Source organism: Podarcis melisellensis (assembly GCF_964234715.1).
Source record: "Podarcis melisellensis genome assembly, chromosome: 16".
NCBI classification, from domain to species: domain Eukaryota; kingdom Metazoa; phylum Chordata; class Lepidosauria; order Squamata; family Lacertidae; genus Podarcis; species Podarcis melisellensis.
This window is the reverse complement of record NC_138533.1, coordinates 900,484-927,121: the sequence shown is the minus strand read 5'-3', so window position 1 is coordinate 927,121 and position 26,638 is coordinate 900,484. Positions and strand designations below refer to the sequence as shown.

The following is a 26,638-nucleotide window of genomic DNA, read 5'->3' as shown; positions in this document are numbered from 1 at the left end:
GGACTTCAGCGGTCTAACGTTACAGACGTAGAGTCACAAAGATGGAATGTAAACGCAACCATGATCTTCAATAAAGACTTTCTGTAAATAAACCGGATCGGAGTTGGGTCTCTGGTGAGCTGGGACCAAACGGGTGGCTCTGACAACACCCTTTTGTCTTGACTGAGATCCCCAATCCACGAAGGTTGGGTTTGGGATTGTTCTTGGAATGACTACCTGTCTGGCACTGAGGTGCCAGGATGCCAGCGATTATCACCCAGGCAGTGGAGCCTATTATGGCTGCCCCTACCCATGTCCCAAGCGCCTCCCCTGTGAAATATACTCCGAGTCCTGTAGTGATTTCATGCTCTTTATTGCAGCTTGTAAAAACAGTGATTGAATTTTCCCCAAAACCTCAGGCTTTTATATACATTATTTACACAATGAGTCCTGCCTGATTCTGCTTCCCTCCTGGAGCCTGATTGGTCTTTTTCTGCAAGCCAATCAGTTGTTGCATTCTAGGATCCTACTTGCCTATTGTACTAGGATCCAAGCTTAGTACATAACACCTGCTAGCCATTTTCCTTCTGAGTAGAACAATGTTGGAATGGCATAAATCTGGGTCATGTGGCCAGCATGACTAAGCTGCTTCTGGCGAACCAGAGCAGCGCACGGAAACGCCGTTTACCTTCCTGTTGGAGCGGTACCTATTTATTTACCTGCACTTTGACGTGCTTTCGAACTGCTAGGTTGGCAGGAGCAGGGACCGAGCAATGGGAGCTCACCCCGTCATGGGGATTCGAACCGCCAACCTTCTGATCAGCAAGTCCTAGACTGTGTAGTTTAACCCACAACGCTACCCGCGTCCCTTTTAAAGTCTTAGATACATAATAATGTTCATAAATGTACCAACCAAGAACGTACATAGATCAGCACAGGAAGACCAACCTGAAACCATTTTTGATTCCCAAACTGACCAAATGTTTTCTCTGCAAGGTCAAAGTGGGAAACCTCCCCATTGTCTCTTTCCTCACAAATCCTGTCTTAAGGACACATTTAAGATATGAATAGGGTGTGAGCCTGTGACCTGGCCCAGGAACTAAGTATTTATCATTACAAAAGACTGGCCAGGCTCCCCAGGCAATCCAATCAAGTAAGCATTAACAGATAACCTTTCAGACGAGATAAACACACTCAGATTTCTGTTGTAGGCTGCACCTTTCTGTGATGTAGGTATGATGTATCGGGGGGGGGGGTCTTGAGCTACACCCCTTCTGTGATGTAGGTATGTTTCTGGTGGTGGTTTTGCACTCCAAGGCGGGCAATTTAAAATGTCTATATAAGGGCTGACACACCTTTGTTCTTTTTTTAAAAAATAATAATTTGTATTAAGTTTTCCATTTAACAATCATATCACATTAATTATTCCAAATTATACCAATATATATCATAAAGTCCAAATATTTTGTCAAATTATAATTTTTTGTTGGGGGTTCCCATGCTTCGAGTTCAGTAAGGGTCCAATCATCTCATATTTCTGCTGCTTTTAGTGTTCACCAATCCCATCTTTCAATCTTCTTGTTGATATCCTTTTTCTTCTTAATAGCCTCTGAGTGTTTCCACAGGCGAGTTAAAGTAAACATTATTATGCTTCTGTGTGAACTTTGGAAGACTCTCCCTTTTTTAAAGCTGGTAAGCCTTTTGTTTGCAATAAATCCTCACACGCTGATCCAGAATTCCTGCTTGGGCGGCAGGCGCCATCTTTCTCTGTTCCGATGAAATAAAATCTAAGCATCTGCTCATTAATTTTCCCAGACAAGTTGCACCATAAATCAGTCTTTCCAGAGAAGATTTGCCATCGAACTTAGAATACAAACATGATAACAGAACAACGGCTCGCCTCCCCCTCTGACTATTAATCTCGCAACATATTCTGTCTCGTAATGGCGGATCCCGATTAAAAATTGCGTCACAAGAGAGCCTTTTATTTTCTTTCCAAATCTTTCACAAAACAAAGGCTTTAGTTGATATTTTTATTTTCCACTCTCACTTACTATAAGTTGTATGATAATATTGTAGTAAAAAAAAGGAAAAAGTTCCCCCCCTCCTTTCCGTTCCGTTTCAACATACTGGGATAGATGTTATTCTTTAATGTTATCTTCTGTCCAGTCCATTCCATCACTCTTAACTTCTTAGTGGCAGGCTTAATTTGCAGCTAACATACCCTTTTCTTCAATCAAAGCATGTGCAATAATTCTTATTTCCAATTTTTCATCTTAAGAAATGCAACTAGAGTTGCTCTCAGAGACAGCGTCAGGGAGATCCAAACTCACTCGAGGGCTTTCCGTCTCCTCTTTGGGGGGGAAACTGGGGGTTGATGCAGCTCAGTCATTGTCAGAGAGAGAGAGAGGTGTTCTGTGTTCTAGTCACTCTGCAGAGAGAGGCAGAAAGAGAAATGTAAGAGTTTTCATAATGCAGGGCCAACCACACACTAAGGAAACAGATCCTGAAGATTTGAGGCTGCTGGAGCAAACCAGGAATAAATCAAATCCTGTACACTATATAAATAAAATTTATTATTATTATTACACTACTGGTTTGACACACATCCTACTTCCACTTTGGGCTCATCCACACTTCTGCTTGTGCATTAAGAACATAATACAGTGGTACCTTAGTTCTTGAACTCAATCCATTCTGGAAATCTGTTCGACTTCCAAAACATTCGCAAACCAAGAGGCAGCTTCTGATTGGCTGATTGGCCCCAGAAACAGTGCCGACACCTGAAATGGAAGTTTGGCTTCCAAAGAACGTCTGCAAACCGGAACGCTTACTTCCGGGTTTGTGGCGTTCGGGAGCCAATTTGTTTGGGAGCCAAGCCATCCAGGAAGCAAGGTACCACTGTAATGTAAGAAGAGCCTGGCTGCTGGATCAGGCCAAAGGGGGCCCACCTAGTCCAGCATCTTGTTCTTACATGAGATGCTTGTGGGAAACCAGCAAGTAGGAACTGAGCATAAGAGCAGCTCTCTCCTCCTGTGGTTTCCTGCAGCTGACGTTTGTGGGATGTGAAACACAAGAGCAGTCAAGTACAACCTTCCTAGAGTGAACATGTTTACACATTGGGAAGAATGTTTGTCCAGCCAGCAGGTCAACTTCCTGTTTCCTTCTGGGCTGGAACAGACTTCCTCTGCATGTGACTAGAGGTGGGCGTAGCCTCACCTGTGCAGGTAATGACAAAAGCACAGGGCAGGGCAGCCATCTCTCTCTCTTTGACTACATACATCAAAGAAGCAACATCTGCTTAGCCAAAGATGCTCTCTTGGCTTCTAGCCAAGAGAGGACAAAGGGACTGTCTCCTTATGAGATAGTTTCCAGGTGTATATAACTTTTCTAAGCTAAGTCTGCCTTCTGGGATCTGACTGTGAACAGAATGATGTGTGAGTAAACCTTTTTATACTTTTATAGAAGACTATGTCGTGTCTTATCTTTTATGAGGGAATAAGGGGAATGTGATGGCCTGGGATTCCGATTCAGAGGATGAACCAGAGGAATCCCAGCCTGCACTGGAGTCCCCGCCTCCAGGGCCGGCTGAACTGGGGCAAGGCCTAGATGCTGAAGAGCCTGCACCTGTGACAGAGCTTCAGGAGCTGGCCCCAGGTGAAGCCCTTCTGGCCCCAGAGGGGCTTGACGACTCAGTGGCCACAGGTGAGCCTCCTCCAGGGCCCAGTAACCCTTCGGCCTCTCCTGATATGCAGAGGCTTAGGGCAGAGAGGTGAAGGGAACTGATTGCCCCCAGGAGGAGTGCTCGCCTTAAGGCCAGAGGAGGCGGGGCTCCTGGGGGCCGGGACCGCCCCCGGCCTTAGAAGAGGATAAAAGCCCAGTCAGCCTGGCCCCAGGTTGCGGGAGCAACGTCGTTGTTGGCTTCGGACCTTCTTGTGTTCCTGATCCCTGCTCGGCCTCCTGTTCCTGACTATCCGGTGTTCCTGATCCCTGCTCAGCCTCCTGTTCCAGCGTTCCTGTTCCCCGCCCGGCTCTCCGCCTTGGACCTCGCCCCTCTTCGTGTGGACTCTGCTTACACCCACGGTACCTACCCCCGGGACCAGCACAGGGAAAATACCAGAACAGTTTTTCTAGAGGCTTTAGCGATCCTGAGCAAACACATCCACTGTGAGTTTAAAAAGGGAAATGTTACTCTGCTAAATTGTGAACTTGTTAACACAAGTTGGAAAGGCTATTATCAGACAATATATCCTCTCCTGCATCCCTGAACATTCCCACAACATTCAGAAGCATCGCTGGCCCCAACAGCAGAAATGTGTTATTCCATAAGATTAACAAGCACTGTTCTCTCAGGAAAGAAGAATGCATAATTTGCCAACCCAACTCCAGTTGACATGTACTAGAGAGTAACAAAAGATGCTTCCTACCTTTGCGGTCTGACATTTCTTGATTTTCCTATACAGGATGACCCCGAAGAACACTAACAAGATGATTGATATGACTGGAACTGAGATGCGGGGATTCCGAAAAAGCCAGAGAATCAACCAGAATGCCCGGTTGCCTGAAAAAAGCAATTATTGTCTTTTCAGGGTGATTGTAACAAGACACCCACCAATACATGACCCCATGGTGCTTGCTTCATCCCTCCCTGTGAGAAAGAGAAGACCTGCAGCTCCTGCACTGGCTCTGTTAGAAATGAATATTTAAAAATATTTTATTCTTTGTATGCCTGACTACATTACCCCAGCCACTCTGGGAGGCTTCCAACAGAATATAAAAACACAATAAAACACCAAACATTAAAATCTTCCCAATACAAGGCAGCCTTCAGATGTCTTCTAAAATTTGTGTAGTTCTTTATCCCTTTAACATCTGATGGGAGGGCGTTCCACAGGGAGGGTGCCACCACCAATTAGCTAATTAGGCCCCACTAGCTAAAGTGGTGCTTCAGGTTAAGAACAGTTTCAGGTTAAGAACAGACCTCCGGAACGAATTAAGTACTTAACCCGAGGTACCACTGTAAATAAACAAAAGTTTATGTTCCAATTTCACTCTGACTGGATTCAGTATTGTACCAGGTAGGGCCTGGGTGGGGGCAGCGAGAAATAAAGTGGCACAGGAATCAGTAGACAGTGAAACGTCTGGGGACCCTGTGTGTTCACCACACACCCGCCAACACGTGCCCCCATGGTGCTTGCTTCCTCCCTCCCTGTGAGAAAGAGAAGAGGAAGGCTGGTTTTGACTTCTAAAGACCTACGTGGCTTAGATCCAGGTTACCCAAAATACAGTGGTGCCTCGCAAGACGAAATTAATTCGTTCCGCAAGTTCTTTCGTCTTGCGAGTTTTTCGTCTTGTGAAGCACGGTTTCCCATAGGAATGCATTGAAAATTAATTAATGCGTTCCTATGGAAACCGCCTTCAGACCAGGTCCGGGGACAGTCTGTCCCCCGACCTCTTCTGAAGGCTGGGGTGGGCGGGCGGACAAGGGCTTTTCTTCCCACCCCCAGCATTTAAAAAAAACCCCGGGACAGCAGAGGACTTCTCCGCTGGCCCGAGGTTTTTTAAAATGCTGGCGGGCGGCAGCGAAGGCAGCCCCGGGGCGATTTAAGACAGTCCCGGGGCAATTTAAAAGCCCCTGGGAAGGCAGGCAGGGGGGACAAAGACTTTTGCCCCCCGCCCGCCTTCGGAAGAGGTCCAGGACCTCTTCTGAAGGCTGGCGGGGGGCAAAAGTCTTTGTCCCCCCTGCCTGCCTTCCCGGGGGCTTTTAAATCGCCCCGGACAGCCTCCGCTGTCCCAGGGTTTTTTTAAATGCTGGCGGGCGGCAGTGAAGCCTTCGCTGCCGCCCGCCAGCATTTTAAGATCGCCCCGGACAGCCTCCGCTGCGAAGCAAGCCCATAGGGAAAATCGTCTAGCGAAGCGATGCAAAAACTGAAAAACCCTTTCGTCTTGCGGGTTTTTCGTCTTGCGAGGCATTCGTTTTGCGGGGCACCACTGTATTGTATCTCCCTTTACGGAGCTGTCCGGGTGCCAAGGCACTCAGATGAGCACCTCCTCTCGGTCCCAACACCATCAGAGCTGGTGGTGACCTGAGAAGAGGTTTGACTGGCTCCCTCTCTAGTCTCCTTAGTCTGCCGGCAGACTAAGACCTTCCCGTTCAGACAGGCCTTTGGAAACTAAGACGCAGGTACTGCTTGACTGCTGGGCTGATATCAGTGGAAACTGCAGTTTTAATTGCTCAGGTCTTTTTTGTCAAAAAAAATGTTATTTATACTTTTCAGATTTATACATTCCACTGATTTTACAATCATTTTGATCCTCCCACAACAGTTAATTGATGTCTCTTTTTAACTTTTCTTATATGCTTTTATGGTCTTGTTGCTGTAAACCGCTTTGATATGTTTTTTTACAGCCCAGCAGCATACAATTATTTTGACAAATAAAACAAACTTGGAGAAAGGCAGATACAAATCCATTAAATAAAGAAAGGCTAAAGGAGGAAATGGGGAAATGGGCCAGGGGTTCCTTACCTTTAGCTGGGCAGAGGCTGAGGAGGTTGATGGAAACGTTCTTCTGATCCGCCGGATTGCTCACCAGGCAGGTGATGTTGGCATCTGAGGCGGTGCGATGCCAGAACAGATGGAGATCTTCCCCACTGTCAGAGAGTTGGTGCCAGTCCGGGCTCTCGCCTAGGGCTCTGAGGGGATTCCCTCTTTTCCAGGAGACACGGAAGTCTCCCTTTCCTGATGCCTGGCACCGCAGGGTTACATTGCAGCCATCAGGCGTGTTGGAGATCAGCTTATGGGTGACCTGCGGCTCCCGCACTGGCTCTGTTAGAAATGAATTTTTAAAGATATTTTATTCTTTGTATGCCTGACTGCATTACCCCAGCCACTCTGGGAGGCTTCCAACAGAATATAAAAAGACAGTAAAACACCAAACATTAAAATCTTCCCAATACAAGGCAGCCTTCAGATGTCTTCTAAAAGTTGTGTAGTTCTTTATCCCCTTGACATCTGATGGGAGGGCGTTCCACAGGGAAGGTGCCACCACCAAGAAGGCCCTCTGCCTGGTTCCCTGTAACCTCACTTCTCGCAGGGAGGGAACCACCAGAAGACCCTCGGAGATGGACCTCAGTGTCCGGGCTGAACGATTGGGGTGGAGACGCCCCTTCAGGTATACTGGGCCAAGGCCATTTAGGGCTTCAAAGGTCAGCAGCAACATTTGGAATTGTGTTTTACTTTGATGCCTCTAGGGTTTCACTGACTGGGATTTTTTTTGGGGGGGGGTGCTGGCTGCTTCCTCATCACCACTTCCACATTCATCAGATGGGCTTGGTGAAAGAAGAGTGTCCGTTGCTGGAAACCACAGGAGGGAAGAGTTGTTCCCGGGTTCTGCTTGTGGGCTTCCCATGATGGGCATCTGGTCGGCCACAGTAAAGACAGGAGGCTGGACTAGAGAGGTCCCCTTTGGCCTGGTTCAGCAGATCCTTCCTATGTTCTTATGCATGTACAGCGACGCATTCTGCAGCCTAGGGGCCACCACCAAGAAGGCCCTCTCTCCATCCCCCTCCCTAGGCCACCCTCCCCAAACTTTTGAGGACGGCAGGACTACCAAGAGGGTCCTGACTGCCGATCTCAACACCTGAAAGAGTCTGTAAGGAAGGAGGTGGACTTTCCCCTAGGCATGTGAAAGTGAACAGGACTGAATTTCTCCCTCATCCTTACAGTGTGCGATGGTGAAACAAGTACATACCATAGACAGTGAGGTTGAATGTGTGTGATTCTGTCACTCCTGTGGAAAACGTCACATGAGCCGTGTAGTTCCCACTGTCCTTCACCACCAACTTGCTTATCTTCAGCGTGGTGCCATCAACCATTTCCAGACGCTGCCCCAAACTGTCGCTCGTATTCCACCGCTTCCATTTCCCATCGCTGAATCGCCCAAGGTCGTTTGCCTCGCCTTGTCGAGGGTGGAATATCCATTTAACGATGGACACGGTTTTGGCCGAGGTTATATGTACAGGAAGCAAGGCAGATTCTCCCAAGATCCTGTTCAGCTGAATCGTAGGAGTCTTCGGTTCCCGACTGCTTACAAGGCCTAAGTGTTTTTCAGGGAGGGAAAAATAAGTAAAAGGAGAAAGGGAGAAAGTGAAGGGGGGAGCGCCAAATATTGATGCTTCTTTTATATCAGGTAGAGCAGGATATCATAATATTGTTGCACGTTTGGCAGATGGTGTGAATGACTCCTTGAGTCCTTTCCAGTTCTCGGGTCCTGTACACAGTGAGGGTTAGAATGCAATAGACATTGGGACACAACATACAGATGGCAGATTGGGAGAGGCTATGGAAAATAGATTTGAAATTTAAGGCATGTTGTACGCTGAAAGAAAATGATATGAAAATGATGTATTGGTGGTATTCGACTCCTACTAAGTTAGCAAAAATGTATAGAACAAGAACCAATATCTGCTGGAAGTATAAAGAAAAGGAAGGAACATTTTATCATATGTGGTGGAAGTGCAAGATAACAGAAACTTTCTGGGAGATGATATATAATGAAATGAAAACAATGTTTAAAGTAACTTTTGCTTTAAAAAAAAACCCAGAAGCTTTTCTAGGAATTACATGTACCGAGATCCTAAAGGACCAGAAAACACTTTTTATATATGTAACAACAGCTGCACGGACTTTACTAGTCCAGAGAGGGAAGGAAGAAACAATGTCAACAGGGAAGAATGGCAAACCAAGTTGATGGACTATGCTGAAATCGCAAAATTGACTGGGAAGCTCAGAAACCAAAAGGACAAGAACTTTAAAAAAGAATGGGGGAAAATTATAATATATCTACGAGACCATTGTAAACAGACGAAAACATTAGCAGGATTTTAACCACACTTGTAAAGTAACAAAAATTATGGATAATTTAGAGGGACAAAATATTTGGATAATGAATTGATATGCAGCTATAAATATTAGCATTAGGGCCCATGGAGGGGTTGGGGGGGAGTTGCGAGATTCAGAGTAATCTCTGTACAGTGGTATCTCGGTTTACGAACATAATCCGTTCCAGAAGTCCGTTCTTAAACTGAAACCGTTCTTAAACCAAGGTGCACTTTCCCTAATGAGGCCTCCTGCTGCCGGTGCCCTTCCACTGTTCGGATTCCGTTCTTGGACCGAGGTAAAGTTCTCAAACCGGGACACTACTTCCAGTTTTGCAGAGTTCTTAAACCAAATCGTTCTTAAACCGGACTGTTCTTAAACCGAGGTACCACTGTACAGTCATACCTCATGTTACATCCACTTCATGTTACGTTCTTTCAGGTTACGTCCCAAGGCGACCCGGAAGTACCAGAAAGGGTTACTTCCGGGTTTCACCACTTGCGCATGCCCAGAAGCACAAAATGACATCACACGAAGTGATGAATCACAAGCTGCGTGTGCGCAGATGCGCCGCTGCAGATTGCGTTCTTTTCATGTTGCGAACGGGCCTCCGCAACAGATCCCGTTCACAACCAGAGGTACCACTGTATATGGATTTAGAAATGATTTTGTTACATGTTGTTTATTTTTAAAAATTATTTCCAAACAAAAACAAAAACAAAGAATGCAATAGAGGTTTCACTTGCTAAATTAGTTGGGCAGGTTTCTTTGTACGAGAATTACCTAAGCTGGCCCCTTAAGTGTCCCCATCAGCCTCGTCAAAGAGCGGGCCAGGTTGCGAGAGCTACAACTAAGTGATGGGGACCTCCAGGCTAATGGACGGCCATCGATCCTCTGTTTCAAAACCTTCTAGGTCCACCACCTTCTGAGGCTCTTACCATCAGAAAGTTCTCCCTAATGTTTAATTCAAATCTCCTTTCTTGAATCTGTTGGTTGAATCTACCCTCCAGAGCAGTGGAAGAAAAGCTTTCTCCACTTTCCATGTTGTTCCCTTTTGTGGAATGTTAATGGTTTAATTACTCTGGAGCTGCCCTGAGTTACATCAAAGCACTGGAAGTGCAGGACAGAAATCTTTGCATAGTTCTTTCTGATTTGTCTGCACATGGTTAAAATTTATGGGCAGAATATCCTTCCTGTTAACTGAGCGAGCGCTTTCTCTGAGCCGCCTCATTCAGCTGTAATTTAGCCATCCCCGCTTCCTCTTTCATGACAAACCTCACTCCCGGACTCTCTTCAACAACCTCGCCCCCCTTCAACAAGCGAGCAAGATTTGCAGAACTTACCAAGGAAGGAGCAAATGAAAGTGCCCAAGAGAAGACAGGCCATGGAGATTTTGCCGGCACATTTTGCAGCCATGGCTGTGCATGTGCTGCAAAGCAGAGCGCAAAACTTTGAGCTCAGGGCTGTGTTTAAACAAATCACGACACAAAGTCAGCAAGAAAGCAGGCAAAGTGAAGCCAGGCCTCAGATTGGTCACCTGGGATCAGATGATTAGTCAGTAAAAGTGAGTCAGTTTCCTTGCTGAACTTCTGGCAGTCTGCATAACTCAATGACCACAGCAGAGAAGAGTCCTTATGAGCCATTGGGGTGTGTGTGGGTGGGTGTGTGGGTGTGGGTGTATATCTCAAGAGGGGGGAGTTGAGCAGTTTGTTTATATCTTCTTTCTAGCAGAGACATCACCTTGCCAACAAAGGTCCGTATGGTTAAAGCTATGGTTTTCCCAGTAGTGATGTATGGAAGTGAGAGCTGGACCATCAAGAAGGCTGATCGCCGAAGAATGGATGCTTTTGAATTCTGGTGCTGGAGGAGACTCTGGAGAGTCCCATGGACTGCAAGAAGATCCAACCTCTCCATTCTGAAGGAAATCAGCCCTGAGTGCTCACTGGAAGGACAGATCCTGAAGCTGAGGCTCCAAGACTTTGGCCACCTCATGAGAAGAGAAGACTCCCTGGAAAAGACCCTGATGCTGGGAAAGATGGAGGGCACAAGGAGAAGGGGAGGACAGAGGACGAGATGGTGGGACAGTGTTCTCGAAGCTACCAGCATGAGTTTGACCAAACTGCAGGAGGCAGTGGAAGACAGGAGGGCCTGGCGTGCTCTGGTCCAGGGGGTCACGAAGAGGCAGACACGACTAAATGACTAAACAACAAAAGGAGCCTTAGATGCAACCTGAAACCTGCATTCAGTCTTAACTGCTCTTTCGGAAACTGCCATCGCTCTGTTAGCAGAGCATTTGCTGGAGAGCTGCTGCCAGTCTGTGAGGGCAATACTGAGCGAGGCAGACCAGTCGCCTAAGAACATAAGTGGGCCTGGGAAGGTGGCGGGACCAAGAGAAGGGCCTCCCCTGGAGACTTGCAGAGTTTCCCCAGCATGAAGCTTCCTTCCCACACATACGCAGGCCGAGCTCAATAAGATGGGAGTTTCACAGCAGATTCCAAAGGGAAACTGCAACACCAGATCACTGAATAGTCACAGAGAGCAAACCAGGCCTTGGTGTGTTTCTCAGACGTGGTTCCAGGGACACCCAGCGATTGCCCACTTTTTCACATATACAGGGAAAGCTCTTTTTTCTTTTTCCAAAAAAAATATATATTTTCAAAAAGTTTTTTATTGATTTTCCATATTATCACAAAATAACATAACAAAACACACAACAAAGAAAAACACACTACACTACAATAAAATTAAACACAAATAAAAATTATTTCTTCTAATACCTAATTCTCATTACATTGATAACTGACTTCCTTGAATCCCCTCTAACTGAATTTCATTACATCCCCTATATAACAGTTCTCCAAATTCATATTTCTAATTATGTTGATTCCTTTCATTAACTAACCTCTTCTCCTTTATTAATATTCTAATCCTTAATATTTACTACCACATGTTCTTATTCTACCCCTAAGCCTATTTATTACAGTACTTCCAAGAATTTTCTATTTATCTTATATCACAATATTTAGCTAAATATTCTTTAAATAAAAAAATATTCCTTCCAGTAGCACCTTAAAGACCAACTAAGTTAGTTCTTGGTATGAGCTTTCGTGTGCATGCACACCTCTTCAGATACACGAAAGCTCATACCAAGAACTAACTTAGTTGGTCTTTAAGGTGCTACTGGAAGGAATTTTTTTTGTTTTGACTATGGCAGACCAACACGGCTACCTATCTGTAACTATTCTTTAAATTTCTTCCAATCCTCTTGTATCTCCTCCTCTTTCTGGTCGCGGATTCTTCCACTCAGGTCGGCCAGCTCCAAAAAGTCCAACATCTTCATCTGCCATTCTTCTATTGCTGGTATTTCTTGCAATTTCCAATTTTTAGCTAATAAAAGTCTTGCCGCTGTAGTGGCATTTGAAAACAGTCTAGCATCTTTTTGGGGGAATTCCATACATAGGGAAAGCTCTTAATGAAATCACCACTAGCACATTTCAAAGGACAGCTGTGCTTCAGTTTGGATACTGATTCAGGTAGCCTTTTCTTTAAAAAGAAAATTAGAAAAGCCATCAGCTGGCTGGATGAAAACAATAGTGTTTCCTGAGATGCACCTGAATCAACTCCAAACTGTGTGGAGAGAAGCAGTCTATGGTGTAAACTACTGAGCCTCTTAGGCTTGCCAATCAGAAGGTTGGTGGTTCAAATCCCCGCGACAGGGTGAGCTCCCGTTGCTCAGTCCCTGCTCCTGCCAACCTAGCAGTTCGAAAGCACGTCAAAGTGCAAGTAGATAAATAGGTGTCGCTACGGCGGGAAGGTAAACGGCGTTTCCATGCGCTCTGGTTTCTGTCACGGTGTTCCATTGCACCAGAAGCAGTTTAGTCCTGCTGGCCACGTGTCTGTGGACAAAAGCCGGCTCCCTCGGCCTGAAAGCGAGATGAGCGCCACAACCCCATAGTCGCCGTTGACTGGACTCAACCGTCCAGGGGTCCTTTACCTTTTACTGTCTCCATTCTGATCCACCTGCAAGGACAGAGAGAAACAGAACAAGCTGTGCAGGACCTGAGCCACTCCAGTATGCAGAACCAGCTATGAATGAACTGAGCAGCTGAAGAACGAAGGACCAGCTATGCAGGACCTGACCGGATCCAGAATGCAGGCCCAGGCGGCAGCTTAGAAAAGATTCAGGTGACCCAAGTCCATAAATCGAACCCTGGACAGTGTGCTCTGCTACTAGATCAATGAACATCTTCCTTCCACTTTACTCTATCTGTTCTACATTTCTTTTTAAAACGTTTCTGGAAACCATGTCCCACACATCCAGAAATAGTAAAGTCTGGCCTGTAGGAAAAAAATCCAAAAACTTTATTAGGTAACGGTAAAGGGACCCCTGACTATTGGGTCTAGTCGTGACTGACTCTGGGGTTGCGGCACTTATCTCGCTTTACTGGCTGAGGGAGCCGGTGTGCAGCTTCCGGGTCATGTGGCCAGCAGGACTAAGCCACTTCTGGTGAACCAGAGCAGCGCATGGAAACGCCGTTTACCTTCCTGCCGGAGCGGTACCTATTTATTTACTTGCACTTTGATGTGCTTTCGAACTGCTAGGTTGGCAGGAGCAGGGACCAAGCAACGGGAGCTCACCCCATCGCGGGGTTTTGAATCACTGACCTTCTGATCGGCAAGCCCTAAGCTCTGTAGTTTAACCCACAGCGCCACCCGCGTCCCATAATAACTTTATTAGGCCAACCAAATAAACCACCTCTCTGTGTGTGTCTCTTTCCTGACCTCTGAGGCCAGTGGCGCATATTTATACACAGAGATTTGTGATGAGAAGTTTGTTTCGTGTTTCTTTTTGGGGGCTCAGTCCATGTGACCAGTTAAGGCTGAGACAGTTCTGGGCAGCGTTGGCAAGAGTTACTGGAATTTGTGGGAAGTAGCAATTGGGGGAGGCAATTTGGCCTGAAAGGACCATCATGGACTCTTAACTCCCTCTCTGCCTCTGCAGCCAGCAGGACCATTGGTCAGGAAGCAGAATGGGAACTGGGGTCCATCAATATCTGGAGGGCCTCAGCCTGGTTCTCCCTTCCCCTGCTAGGAAGCCTAATTCTGGGCTTCATTTGCCCCCTTCCCAAACACTTGGAGATAGAAAGACGGGATACAAATTAAAAGTGATGATGATGATACTGAAATAGAAGTAGGAAAGAGAGAATGCGGAAAAATCAAAATATGCAGTGGCAAATGTTTATTAAAACGAACCGGGGACGGGGGAGACAGGGGTGAGGGAAGTCAATAAGGTGTTCCTTGCTCTCTTCTTCCTCTCTCTGCCTCCCCCCCCCCCCCGGCAGTGAATGATATTCCAAGGTAGAGTGCTTCTGAACATGAAGGATCTATTCAGCCACTGCAACCTAATAGCTCCTGAGGCTTTTGAAGAGAGGGCCCCTGGCACACAGAGTCTAATAGCGGCTGTTTTTAGGGAGGTTTTTGACTGGGAAAATGGCATATGACAGAGTTAAACTGTTATGTACTGAGTTGAATAGGATCCACAACGCAGCAGTCTGATTGGTCCTAGAACAATGCAGCAGTCTGATTGGTCCACAGGAGCCACCCAATCCAGCTCCAGGTGGAAGTGAATCCGCAACCTGATTGGGCTACAGGTGAATCCCAGAATTAGCCAATCACGTGGGGCCCATCGTGTAAATAATGTATATAAAGCAGACATTAAAGCGACTTCCGGGACGCCGCGGCCGCAGAAAAGGAGTGCGAGATAGCTCCTCCGGGGGAGTCTCGAACAGCATGGAGATTTAGAGGGGTCGCGAAGGCTACGTGAACCCTGAAACCACAGGAGGGAATCCTGTGGGACAAGGTACCCTGCGACGCTGCCTGTGCTCGCCTGTGTTGCCGGCGTTTAACAAGGCTGGAGCTGCAGTGTAAAGGGGAGGCAGCAGACTCCATGCTGTGAAGCCTCAAGCTCCGAGGGAAAGCGGCGGACCTCCAACAACAGCAGAGAAGCTGGGAAGCAGCTATAAATCACTGTGGAAAAAGCAGTGGGGATAAAAGAAATATTGGAAATTACTTAGATAAGATTAAAGGAACGTTTTGATAAGAACCCAGCGGAGAAGAAATAATTGGTGAAAAGGAGGAGGAGTCCATTCCTGGCGGTAAGGTGAAAAGAAAGTATAGCAAGACGCTGGCAGAGAGGAAACAAAAGAGGAAAAGAGGAAACAAGCTGCCAGTGAGTGTGTGGTGGAAAGACCTCAGACACAAAGTATAAAGTGTCAGAGGCAAGGCAACAGTTGAACTACTACACTGACTAGGGAGAGGGGAAAAAGACTTTTCTGTTTCATCGGGACGGAGAGTGCTTTAGCCAGCACGGGTTTCGGTTTCGGTGGAGGACTTTTGCTTTTAAACCTCAGGATTGGGGAGAATTGGGACTTAAACGGAGTGTGGAATATAGGTGCCTTAGCAGCACTCTGTGTTTAAAGACAGGGACTATGAGACTGTGTTTAAAGTTTGTTTAAAGTTTGCTGAAAGATGGTGAGATTGTGAAAGGACTGCCATATTGAATGAGTTAAAGGGGACCTGCCTTCTTCATCCCCAACCGGATACGTTCTTGAGCTTCAGAGACAGCTGTGATTCTCTTGATTCTTCGGGATTTAAAGAGACATACACCCCGGGATGCAAAGTTAAAGAATACGTTTTCACAAGACCTTGCTCATGAGCTTGAGAACCCCCTGAATCTGGAAGTGTTTCTGGAGGTTCAGGTGTTTACTACATTTAATCATAAGACTCTGAGGATTCAAATACGTGTCTGAATTTAGGTACAGTTAAAACTGTATTATTAATATCTGATTTTAATTAAGGGTCAATTTTCGTGCTGTACCAATTTAGTCAATTTTGGAATCCTGTTGTAATATCTGAGAGACGTTAACCTTGTTAACCTTGTTACCTCTATATCTTACCCACATAGTATATTACATTATACAGTATACTAGGAAGAACTAAACTTAAATATACAAATGCCGAATGGTTCTAAGAAGGGGGTGGCAACACCAGCGGAAAGGAGGCCTTCAAGACAAGAAGAGGGGAAGGAGGCAAGAGAAATTAGAGATTATGATAGCTTGATGGCCGAAATAAGAAAGGAATTTAAAAATAATGAACAGTATATTGAGAGAAAATTGATGGAGGTACAAGATACTCTAGACAAAAAATTGGAGGAAGTGGTAGGGGAACTGAAAGGGAAAGTTAAGGATCTCTCGGTAAAAGCTAAGGTTTTGGAGGATTCTGTGAAAAGGGTTCAAAAGGACACGAAAGACAGTAGGAAAGAGATGGACAGGATTAGACTAGAAGTTAAAGAAATAGGAGCAACACAGGAAGAGTTGTTGGACAACATGGCTATGACGCAGTTGCGACAAAATCAATCTAACCTAAAACTTAGAGGAATACCAGAGGATTTAAATGAGAATATTAGAGCTAAAGTGGTGAAAGGGCTGGCAATATGGCTAGATAGAAAAGAAGAAGAGATAAACCATTGCTTGGTAAACATATTTCGAATAAGAACAAAATCGGCCAAGGCCAGAGGGAAAAAATTGCCAGGAGATGTAATAGCCATGTTTAACTCATTGGAGATAAGAAACGAAATTTTGAAACAGAACTATGTCAAAAGGTTATATATTGAAGAAAACCCAATTATTATTTACAAAGAGATTCCTTCGAGATTTCTTCGAAGGAGATACCCATATAGAAAATTAACAAATCAACTGAAGAAAAATGGGATCTTGTATAGATGGGAGTTTCCGGAAGGTATTTCATTCTATTTCAAAGAAAAAAAGTTTAAACTGTCCACTATTTCAGAACTTCAAAAATTTGCAAGGAGATACGAGAAGGACCTGGGGAAAATGATGGGGGAGGAGGAGGTAGAGAACCAGCAAGGAGAAGAAAAGGGAGGGAGTGAAGAAGAAGAAAGAGAGGAGAACTCAATAGGAGAAAGAGAAGAACTAGAGGAAGGAGACAAAGAACACTAAATCGTATATAGGTTTAATAAGTTAATTAAATAGTATACAACAGATGGCATTAAAAATACTAAACTGGAATGTGAATGGATTGAACAATAAAAATAAAAGGAATCAGATTACACACATATTACTGAAAAAGAACTGTGACTTAATATGTCTCCAAGAGACGCACATAATAAATAAGCATAAGAGATTACTAAGCAATAAGAGATTGGGAATAGATTTTGTGACATCAGATAGAGTGAAGAAAAGAGGGGTGGTAATATACATAAAGGAAAAATATGATCCACAATTATTATACAAAGATGACCAAGGGAGAGTAGTCATTGTTCAAATGGTGTTTCAGGGAGAAAAAATAATTGTGGTGGGAATATATGCTCCAAATGATAAAAAATCAGCCTTTTATTTGGAATTAGGAGACAAATTGATGGAATGGATGGACCAAAAAATGATATTGATGGGTGACTTTAATGGGGTGGTGTCCCCAAACCTAGATAAGTCAACAAAAAAACATGAGAAGAAGGAAGGTAAATTACCGAGATCCTTCTTTGATATGGTAAATAATCTGGGACTGATTGATGCGTGGAGACTTAAAAACCCCACTACAAAACAATATACTTTCTTCTCAAACCCAAATCAGAGTTGGGGGAGAATAGACAGCATTTGGATTTCGAAGGAACTAACTCAAAATCTAACTAAATCGGAAATTCTCCCAAGAACTATATCTGATCATAATGCGGTCTCCATTGAGCTAAAAGGTAGGGATATCCGAATGGTTAGATGGAGAATGAATGAATTTTTATTTAATGATCAGAAGATCATAAATAAGGCAATAGAGACAATAGAAGACTATTTTAAATGGAATCTAAATGGGGAAACTGCTATAGAGACTGTGTGGGATGCAGGAAAGGCAGTTATGAGGGGCTTCTTAATACAGAAAAATAGTCAAGTAAGAAAAGAAAAAGAGACAAAGAAGGAACAGATCCTAACACAGATTATGGAAAATGAAAGAAAGTTGACTATCAACCCCAATGAGGAGATCGCAAAACAGAATATAAAGATATTACAAACTAAATTTTCTACAATAATTGACCAAGAGGTAGAATGGAAAATTAAAATGATGAATCAGAGAACGTTTGAGTCAGCAAATAAGATAGGAAAATACCTGGCGTGGCAAATAAGAGAAAGAAGAAAACAAAATACGATTAGTAGGATAAGGGAAGGAGAAAGGATTGTGGAAGAGCCAAAAGAGATAAGAAAGATATTTCAAAAATATTACAAGGATTTATATAAAAGAGGAAAGGAAACAAAGCAAGAAATAGACCACTTTTTGCAAATGCATCACCTAAAACAAATTTCAAAAGAAGAAAATGAGATATTAGACCAGACAATTACTCAAGAGGAGATAAAAAAGGCTATTAAAAGGATGAAAAGTGGGAAAGTCCCAGGGCCAGATGGCCTTTCGGCCAAATACTATAAAACACTAAGTAACCAAATATCCCCAGTGCTAGGAGAAGTGATGAATAATATATTAAAGGAAGGAAGGATCCCGAACACCTGGAAGGAAGCATATATTACCTTGATTCCTAAAAAAGATGCAGATACCCTGGAAGTGAAAAACTATAGGCCAATTTCATTATTAAATAATGATTATAAACTATTCACAGACATAATGGCAGAAAGACTAAAAAAGGTTTTGAACAACAAAATACATAAAGATCAAACGGGTTTCCTTCCAGGGAGGCAATTAAGGGAAAATGTAAGGAATCTGATAGATATTATTGAGTATTTGGATATGAGTATAGACAGACAAGCGGCCTTGGTATTTATAGACGCTGAAAAGGCGTTTGATAACATCTCATGGGAGTTCTTGAAGAAAAGTCTGGAAACGATGGGAATGGGAGAGAAATTTAGAAGAGGGATAGAAGCAATATATAAGGAACAGAAGGCAAAATTGGTAATAAACAACACCACAACAGAATATTTTGGTATATATAAAGGAACTAGACAGGGTTGCCCCCTGTCTCCTTTACTGTTTATAACGGTACTAGAAATACTGAATGAGAGACTGAGGGGGGCAACAGAAATAAAAGGAGTGCAGGTAGGAAAGAGGGAATATAAAATCAAGGCCTTTGCAGATGACATCGTACTAACTTTAGAAGACCCAAAAAAGAGTGTAAAAGAAGCTTTACTAAAGATTGACGAATTTGGAGCCGTGGCAGGACTTAAGATAAATAAAAACAAAACCAAAATGTTGGTTAAAAATTTAACAAAGGAAGAAATAATAGATTTAGAGAGAAGGACGGAAATTGCAGTAGCTAAGAAAGTGAAGTATCTCGGGATATGGGTCACAGCTAAGAACATAAATTTATACAAGGATAATTATGATGTCACCTGGAGGAGTATAAAGAAAGATATGGAATTTTGGGGGAGGATGAAACTCTCCTTTTTGGGGAGGATAGCTGTTGTCAAAATGAATATTCTGCCTAGAATGCTATTTCTATTCCAGACCATCCCCATACTTAAAGATCTAAAACAATGCAAAGAGTGGCAGAGAGTCTTGGCAAAGTATATCTGGCAGGGGAAAAGGCCACGGATAAAAATGAAAATTTTGATAGATAAAAAAGAAAGAGGGGGCTTTTCTCTCCCGGATCTAAGTCTATACTATGAAGCAGCCTGCATACTTTGGTTAAAGGATTGGATAAAACTGGAGAATAGAGATCTACTGGATTTAGAAGGCTTTAATAATTGGTACGGATGGCATTCGTACCTTTGGTATGGGAAAGTGAAGGTCCACAAGAGCTTTCTAAATCATATTTTTAGAGGACCTTTATACAAATCATGGGAAAGGAATAAAAATCTCCTTGAAAAAAAGACCCCATGGTGGATCTCACCAATTGAGGCTTTAACGGTGAAGAAAACAAACATGGAGGAAAAAAACGCCACCTATGAAGAAATGTTAAGAAAAACAGACCAAGGGCCAAGACTTAGACCTTATGAAGAGATAAAAAATCTATTCACTGGGTGGTTGCAATACCACCAGGTGAATGATTTGCTAAAAGAGGACAAGAAGAAGTTGGGTTTTGATGACAAAAAATCAAAATTCAATGTAGAAGTAATAGAAGGTAAAAACAAAACCCTATCTAGAATCTATGACATACTTTTAGAGTGGTATACAAAGGACGAGGAGGTGAAGGAGGCAATGATTAAATGGGCAATTGACTTTGGTTATAACATCGATTTTGAAAGGTGGCTGGAAGTGTGGAATTGTAACATAAAGTTTACAGCATGTATGTCTCTGAGAGAAAATGTTTGGAAGATGCTATATAGGTGGTACCACACCCCTGTGAAGTTGGCCAAAATGTATAGACTAAAAGATAAGAAATGCTGGAAATGTGGGGAGGTGGAGGGTGACCTATATCATCTATGGTGGACATGCAAAAAGGTGAAAGGCTTTTGGGAATCGGTTTACAATGAGCTTAAAAGAATATTTAAATACACCTTTCCCAAAAGACCCGAAGCCTTTTTGCTGGGAATGACGGGTAAAGATATTAAGAAAGAAGATAGAACGATATTCCTCTATGCCACCACAGCAGCGAGAATTTTATTGGCACAATATTGGAAAGTGGAAACTATCCCCAATATAAATGATTGGCAAATTAAAATGATAAAATATGCTGAGCTTGATAAATTAACAGGTAAATTAAGAGACCACGATGAACAGAAATCTCTGAAAAATTGGAGTAAATACTGGAACTATATTGGAATAAATGCTTAATGTGATTGGCGGGGTCAGAACAAATACTACCAGCGTGTGAATTTAGGTCTATAGATTAAAAATCAAATACGTAATGGAAGCAGATATTCGATACTTACCAAAAGGATGGAAGGAAGTCCAGGAGGGGGTTTTTGTGTGTGTGTGTGTGTGTGTGTTTTGTTTTTGTCTTATCTTTTACTGTTTTGCGAAATAGCCAGATTAATCTATCTTTGTATAGTTAGAGAGAGGAAAAAGTTGGCTTGTATATCTTGACTCTTTTTTTTTTTGGTTATAATTTTTTCTTTTGTATTTGGATGTATGTTTGTTACGTGCATAACCTTAATAAAAATGTATTTGAAAAAAAAAAATAAAGCAGACATTCTGGGGGAACTTCCATTCCTCCTCACCACTATGAGCTGAATAAAGAGCATGAAATCCACTCTCGACTCCGAGTATATTTCATAAACATATTCCCAATCCGTTTAAGCAGCCCCGTGTGATTGTTCATACATTTTAAAGAAAACCTATCCAAGGAAACCTCTGAGGTGAACCTCTGGTAACTCACCAAAGAACAAGCCAATGAGGACCCCCAAGAGGGTGAGGGAGCCTTCGCTTGAAGCTCTTGCAGTCATCTTGGCCTGTGGTGAACAGATAGATGCCTCAACAACTTTATTGTTCAAATATATAAAAGGATGTCACATAGAGGAGGGAGAAAGGTTGTTTTCTGCTGCTCCAGAGAAGCGGACACGGAGCAATGGATCCAAACTACAAGAAAGAAGATTCCACCTAAACATTAGGAAGCACTTCCTGACAGTAAGAGCTGTTCAGCAGTGGAATTTGCTGCCAAGGAGTGTGGTGGAGTCTCCTTCTTTGGAGGTCTTTAAGCAGAGGCTTGACAACCATATGTCAGGAGTGCTCTGATGGTGTTTCCTGCTTGGCAGGGGGTTGGACTCCATGGCCCTTGTGGTCACTTCCAACTCTATGATTCTTTGATTCTATGATTCAATTTGAAGTGGTGGTTCAAGAAGCAAGACTTCTGCTTTCCTTCTCCTGCAAAGCCACAAGCGGTGGCATGTGGTGCAAGTCCAAGAGAGCAACTGAGGAGTGCGATAGGGGTAAGATTTCCTTCATCACGCTCATGTCAGACTCCTTCCCTCCAAACACACATCCTGTCCAATTATCACCACTGCACAGTACAACCTGCACTTCCTTTTTTGATGTTACATATTCGCCTGCATTAGGGACGTGGGTGGCGCTGTGAGTTAAACCACAGAGCCTCTTGGGCTTTCCAATCAGAAGGTTAGCGGTTTGAATCCCCGCCACGGAGTGATCTCCCATTGCTCAGTCCCTGCTCCTGCCAACCTAGCAGTTCGAAAGCACGTCAAAGTGCAAGTAGATAGATAGGTACCGCTCCAGCGGGAAGGTAAACAGCGTTTCCGTGCGCTGCTCTGGTTCACCAGAAGCGGCTTAGTCCTGCTGGCCACATGACCCGGAAGCTGTACGCCGGCTCCCTCGGCCAATAAAGCGGGATGAGCACCGCAACCCCAGAGTCGGCCACGACTGGACCTAATGGTCAGGGGTCCCTTTACCTTTACCTTATTCGCCTGCATTAGTGACCTACCCAGTCTTTCTTCCCAGCCGGAGGGCACCAGAGCGCATTTCTGGCACCTCTCAGGTGGGCACCATTGCAGGCCAGCACTCCCCTCGCCCGCTTCCTGCCTTTATGTAATTCTGAGAAGCCCCAAACGAACATTTCAAGTCAGAACAGAAGCTGGCCAGCGCATGCGAGTCTACACTTCTTTTAGACCTACGACTCCATCTGGCTCCCAGCCTCGCTTGGTCAAGCTTTGGAGTGGAGCCAATCCATATTTCTTATGTATTTTTATTAAAGATTTTCTTGATTTACAGAAGTATGTGTAATGTCTCTCTCTCGTATTTTTTCCATGTAGCATTTTTACAAATCAGTTTCATTTGTTGAGAAATTAGGAAGAAAAGGGGGGAAGAGGTGGGGGGGAGAGAGGTGGGGGGGTCAGGTGGTGATGTTTCTATTTTACGTACTATATGTGGGGTTTGGTGTCAGCGTTGCTTGTGCAGGTTCTTTGCTGTTCACTTGTGTTCCTTTGGTGGTGAGAGAGGTTGGGGTTGGCCCAGGGTGTGGTTGTTCATTTGTGGTTGGCTGTGGTGGTCTTTGTTTTCGTGTGTGAGTGGGGTGGGTGTTTTGGATCAAGTTAGCCATATTGATTTGTATGCTGTTGGCGGATTCTTGTCGTTGTCTTGTTGGGCTGTGTATGTGATAAAGGGGAGCCATACCGGGGTGAAGGTGTCTTCTTCTATTTGTCCCCGTTTCAGTTTCAGCTTATTGGTTAATTTTTCTAGTAGGGCTGTTTCCCATACTATTTGGTACCATTGGTCCATGCTTACTCCTGACAGGTCTCTCCAGTGGAGTGGAGCCAATTCTTATTTCCTTTTCTTCGATCCAACTCCCCTGTAGCAACAGCCAGCTTTAAGTCCTCTAGCCAGGCCTCTCCCATTGCATGCATTGCACTTTTGCAAAAGGGCTCTCTTCCAAGCTACCCTAGAGCAGAAGGGAGCCAGGGCACATTTAACTGACCTGCACCAGAACCAGGAGCAACTCCCAAAGCAGTGAGGGAGACAGCTTGCCATACTTGATAGCACCTCTACCAGTGGAGAACCCGGCTGTAGTCAGACCAGCATCTGTTCATGGCTGCCCCAAGTCGACTTACTCTAACCACTTCATGGCAAGTTCCAGCACTTACAGCTGAACCTCAGTTTTCAAATGTGATCCATTCAGGAGGACCGTTCGACTTCCGAAACGTTCGGAAACCAAGGCGAGTCAGCAAATTCATCTGAGAAAATTGAAAAACATGCAGCGGAAGCCATTCGACTTCCGAGGTGTGTTTGAAAATGGAAGCATTAACTTCCGGGTTCTCGGCGTTCAGGTTCCGAAACGCTGGTCAACGGAGACATTCGAGAACCGAGGTTCCGCTGTATTTGTCTTGGGGGGAAAGCACTGGACCTCTCCATATTACAGCCTTTCCCTAATTTCTGCACTGAGTGCAAGAATAGTTGTTTAGGGAAGTTTGATTACTGTATTACTGTATTTTAATATTGTGTTGGAAGCCGCCCAGAGTGGCTGGGGAAACCCAGCCAGATGGGCGGGGTATAAATAATAAATTGTTATTATTGTTGTTATTAGCTCATTTAAAACAGCAACAGCACTGGGTTAGATGCTCAGGGGCTCTCTTCTCCCGAGTTGCCACATTACACATCTCAAGGCTTAATCTTATTCACTTTCCTATTGCCTTTCTATCTCACCTGTTCTCTTGAGGACCTCAAGGTGGCATAGATGGTTCTTGCCCTCCTCATTTAAACCCCACATCAACCCTGTGAGGTAGGTTAGGCTGAGAGGCAGTGGCTGGCCCCCAAGATCATGACCTCCAGGGAGCTTCAAGATGGCCAAGTGGGGGGGGGTTTGAACCCAGGCATTCTATTTGGGGGGATGACTTTGTGAAGTTATGTGTGTCCTAGAGGCTGGCTCTGCCCACCAACCTCCTGCCATCCCACCACATTTCCCACTTCATGCAACTACAGTGGTACTTCGGGTTAAGAACTTAATTCGTTCTGGAGGTCCATTCTTAACCTGAAACTGTTCTTAACCTGAAGCACCACTTTATCTAATGGGGCCTCCTGCTGCCGTTGCACGATTTCTGTTCTCATCCTGAAGCAAAGTTCTTAACCCGAGGTACTATTTCTGGGTTAGCGGAGTTTGTAACCTGAAGCGTCTGTAACCTGAAGCGTCTGTAACCCGAGGTACCACAGTACTTGGCTCACAGGCAGCAAGGATTCCTGCTGAACCTCTTCTGCCAGCAGGGAGTTCCAGAGTAGGGCCTGCCACCCACAAGGCCCTGTGCCAAGCAAAGCCCTGCCTGAGGAACCCCCAGACGTGTCCCATCAGATGATCTCAGTGGTCAAGGTGGAGCACAAGGGATCAGTCCAGCTGCTCTGGGTTCAGTGATCAAGGTGCACAAAGCTCAGAAAGACTGGACCTTGGTGAATCAGCTGTCCCTCCTCCCCAGTCCCAGAACTTACCCTTCCAAAGGACCTGAAGAGACCAGCAGCAAGGAATGCTTGCTAGAGACAAGTGCAGTTATCTGTGCGTCTTGATGTGGATAACATCACCACTTCCTGTTTTCTTTTCTTTTTTCTCTACAAAGGTTATTTTGCAATGCTTCTTGATTCAGGGAACTGTGCCGTGAGGCAGACAAATCTCTCTCTCTCTCTCTCTCTCTCTCTCTCTCTCTCTCTGTGTGTGTGTGTGTGTGTGTGTGTGTGTGTTTGGCATTGTTACCGGGAAATTGTCTCACGAGCCTTGCCTCTGCACACCGCAAGGCAAAGACGAAGAGCCTCCGCTGCACATTACCAAATGCAGCAATTGGCTGATAAATGTATCCACATAACAGGCTCAGTGGGAAAACTTTAGACATTCATTAGAAATCACCTGTTATATCTTCTCAGTTCCAATGGCATTTAGGACCCAGGGAAGTGGGTGAGAGCCCACCATAATCACTGAAGTCATAACTGGTGATATCCTGCTCCAAGAGTGTCAGACAGATAACCATCTCAATCACAATGCCTACCTGCCCCATAATGGGATGGTAAAGGTAAAGGTAAAGGGACCCCTAACCGTTAGGTCCAGTCGTGACCAATTCTGGGGTTGCAGCGCTCATCTCGCTTTATTGGCCGAGGGAGCCAGCGTTTGTCTGCAGTTTTTCCAGGTCATGTGGCCTTCATGACTAAGCCGCTACTGGCGAACCAGAGCAGTGCACAGAAACGCTGTTTACCTTCCTGCTGGAGCGGTACCTATTTATCTACTTGCACTGGTGTGCTTTTGAACTGCTAGGTTGGCAGGAGCAGGAATCGAGCAACGGGAGCTCACCCTGTCATGGGGATTCGAACTGCCAACCATCTGATCAGCAAGCCCTAGGCTCTGTGGTTTAACCCACAGCGCCACCCGCGTCCCATAGTGGGATAAAGCCTAGACAAAACAAAGGGGTGTATTTGACTTGACTCAGGGACCAGGGAAGGGTATTACTCAGAAGGGTGGTGGGAATGGGTGAACCCTCCCCGCCCTCTCACTATGTATAAGGGTCTGGTGACTTCTGTTTCAGTGTATCTGTGCATGCACACGAAAGCTCATGCCAAGAACAAACTTAGTTGGTCTCTAAGGTGCTACTAACGGATGCATGGTCGACTCTGGGGAGGTCCCTTTAAGGTGCTACTGGAAGGAATGTTTTTTATTTGGTTTTGTCTGGTGTGTTGTGCAACATGCTGCCCTCTGGGCGTTCCCCAGCTCCCAACGGCTACAGTCCCCAGCAGCCAGCGTGGCACACGGTCAGGGAGGGTGGCTGTTGTGGAGAGTCCCGCAACACCCCCAAGCTCAGTAGGGTGATGGAGAGGACTGGGGGGCCACATATGCCCCGCTATCTGGCCCCGATCTGCAGACTAAGGCCACTAACTAGGCACCGTTCTCTGTAGCCAAGGCAGGGGTAGCCCCAGATGACACAGGCAGGCAAGCTGAGACTTAGGGGCCACTCTGTGGCCGAACCTCATTCCTTGGTGCTCCAGCCTCCAAACATTTCGGGGAATATGTCCTCCTTCCGATGTCGCTGGACTCCTGCTTCCAGCTGCCAAAATGGCAAATGTATTGAGAGTGTTGAAGCAAATGGAGGGTTGTTGTTGTTTTTTAATCTCTGCTGACTTTTGTGTGGAAATAAAACTCTTCGATCCCAAATATGGTTTTCAAAGCTTTACTTAAAAAGACTTAGGTTTCAAACATTACAAAACCAACAAAAGATACATGATGTCAGGTACATAAATTTGTTCATACATTGCTGGTCGTAGTGTAAGGCACAGCTGGTAATTCTACCTAACTTTTTGTCCGGAATTTAAATTAATTTCTGCATACATACAAATAGATTTAAATGAATTATGAA

The 26,638-nt window shown here is 44.7% G+C and overlaps 1 protein-coding gene across 1 annotated transcript in view; it reads right to left on the bottom strand.

Moving 5' to 3' along the window:
* The window catches only part of LOC309358491 (T-lymphocyte surface antigen Ly-9-like), a 48,118-nt gene that overhangs the window by 12,453 nt on the left and 9,027 nt on the right, over positions 1-26,638 (bottom strand). The window contains exons 3-4 of the mRNA XM_081891676.1: positions 7,732-8,076; positions 6,507-6,806 (exon numbers count right to left, since the gene is read on the bottom strand). Coding sequence (XP_081747802.1) covers positions 6,507-6,806; positions 7,732-8,076 — 645 coding nt within the window. The remainder of the gene's footprint in view (positions 1-6,506; positions 6,807-7,731; positions 8,077-26,638) is intronic.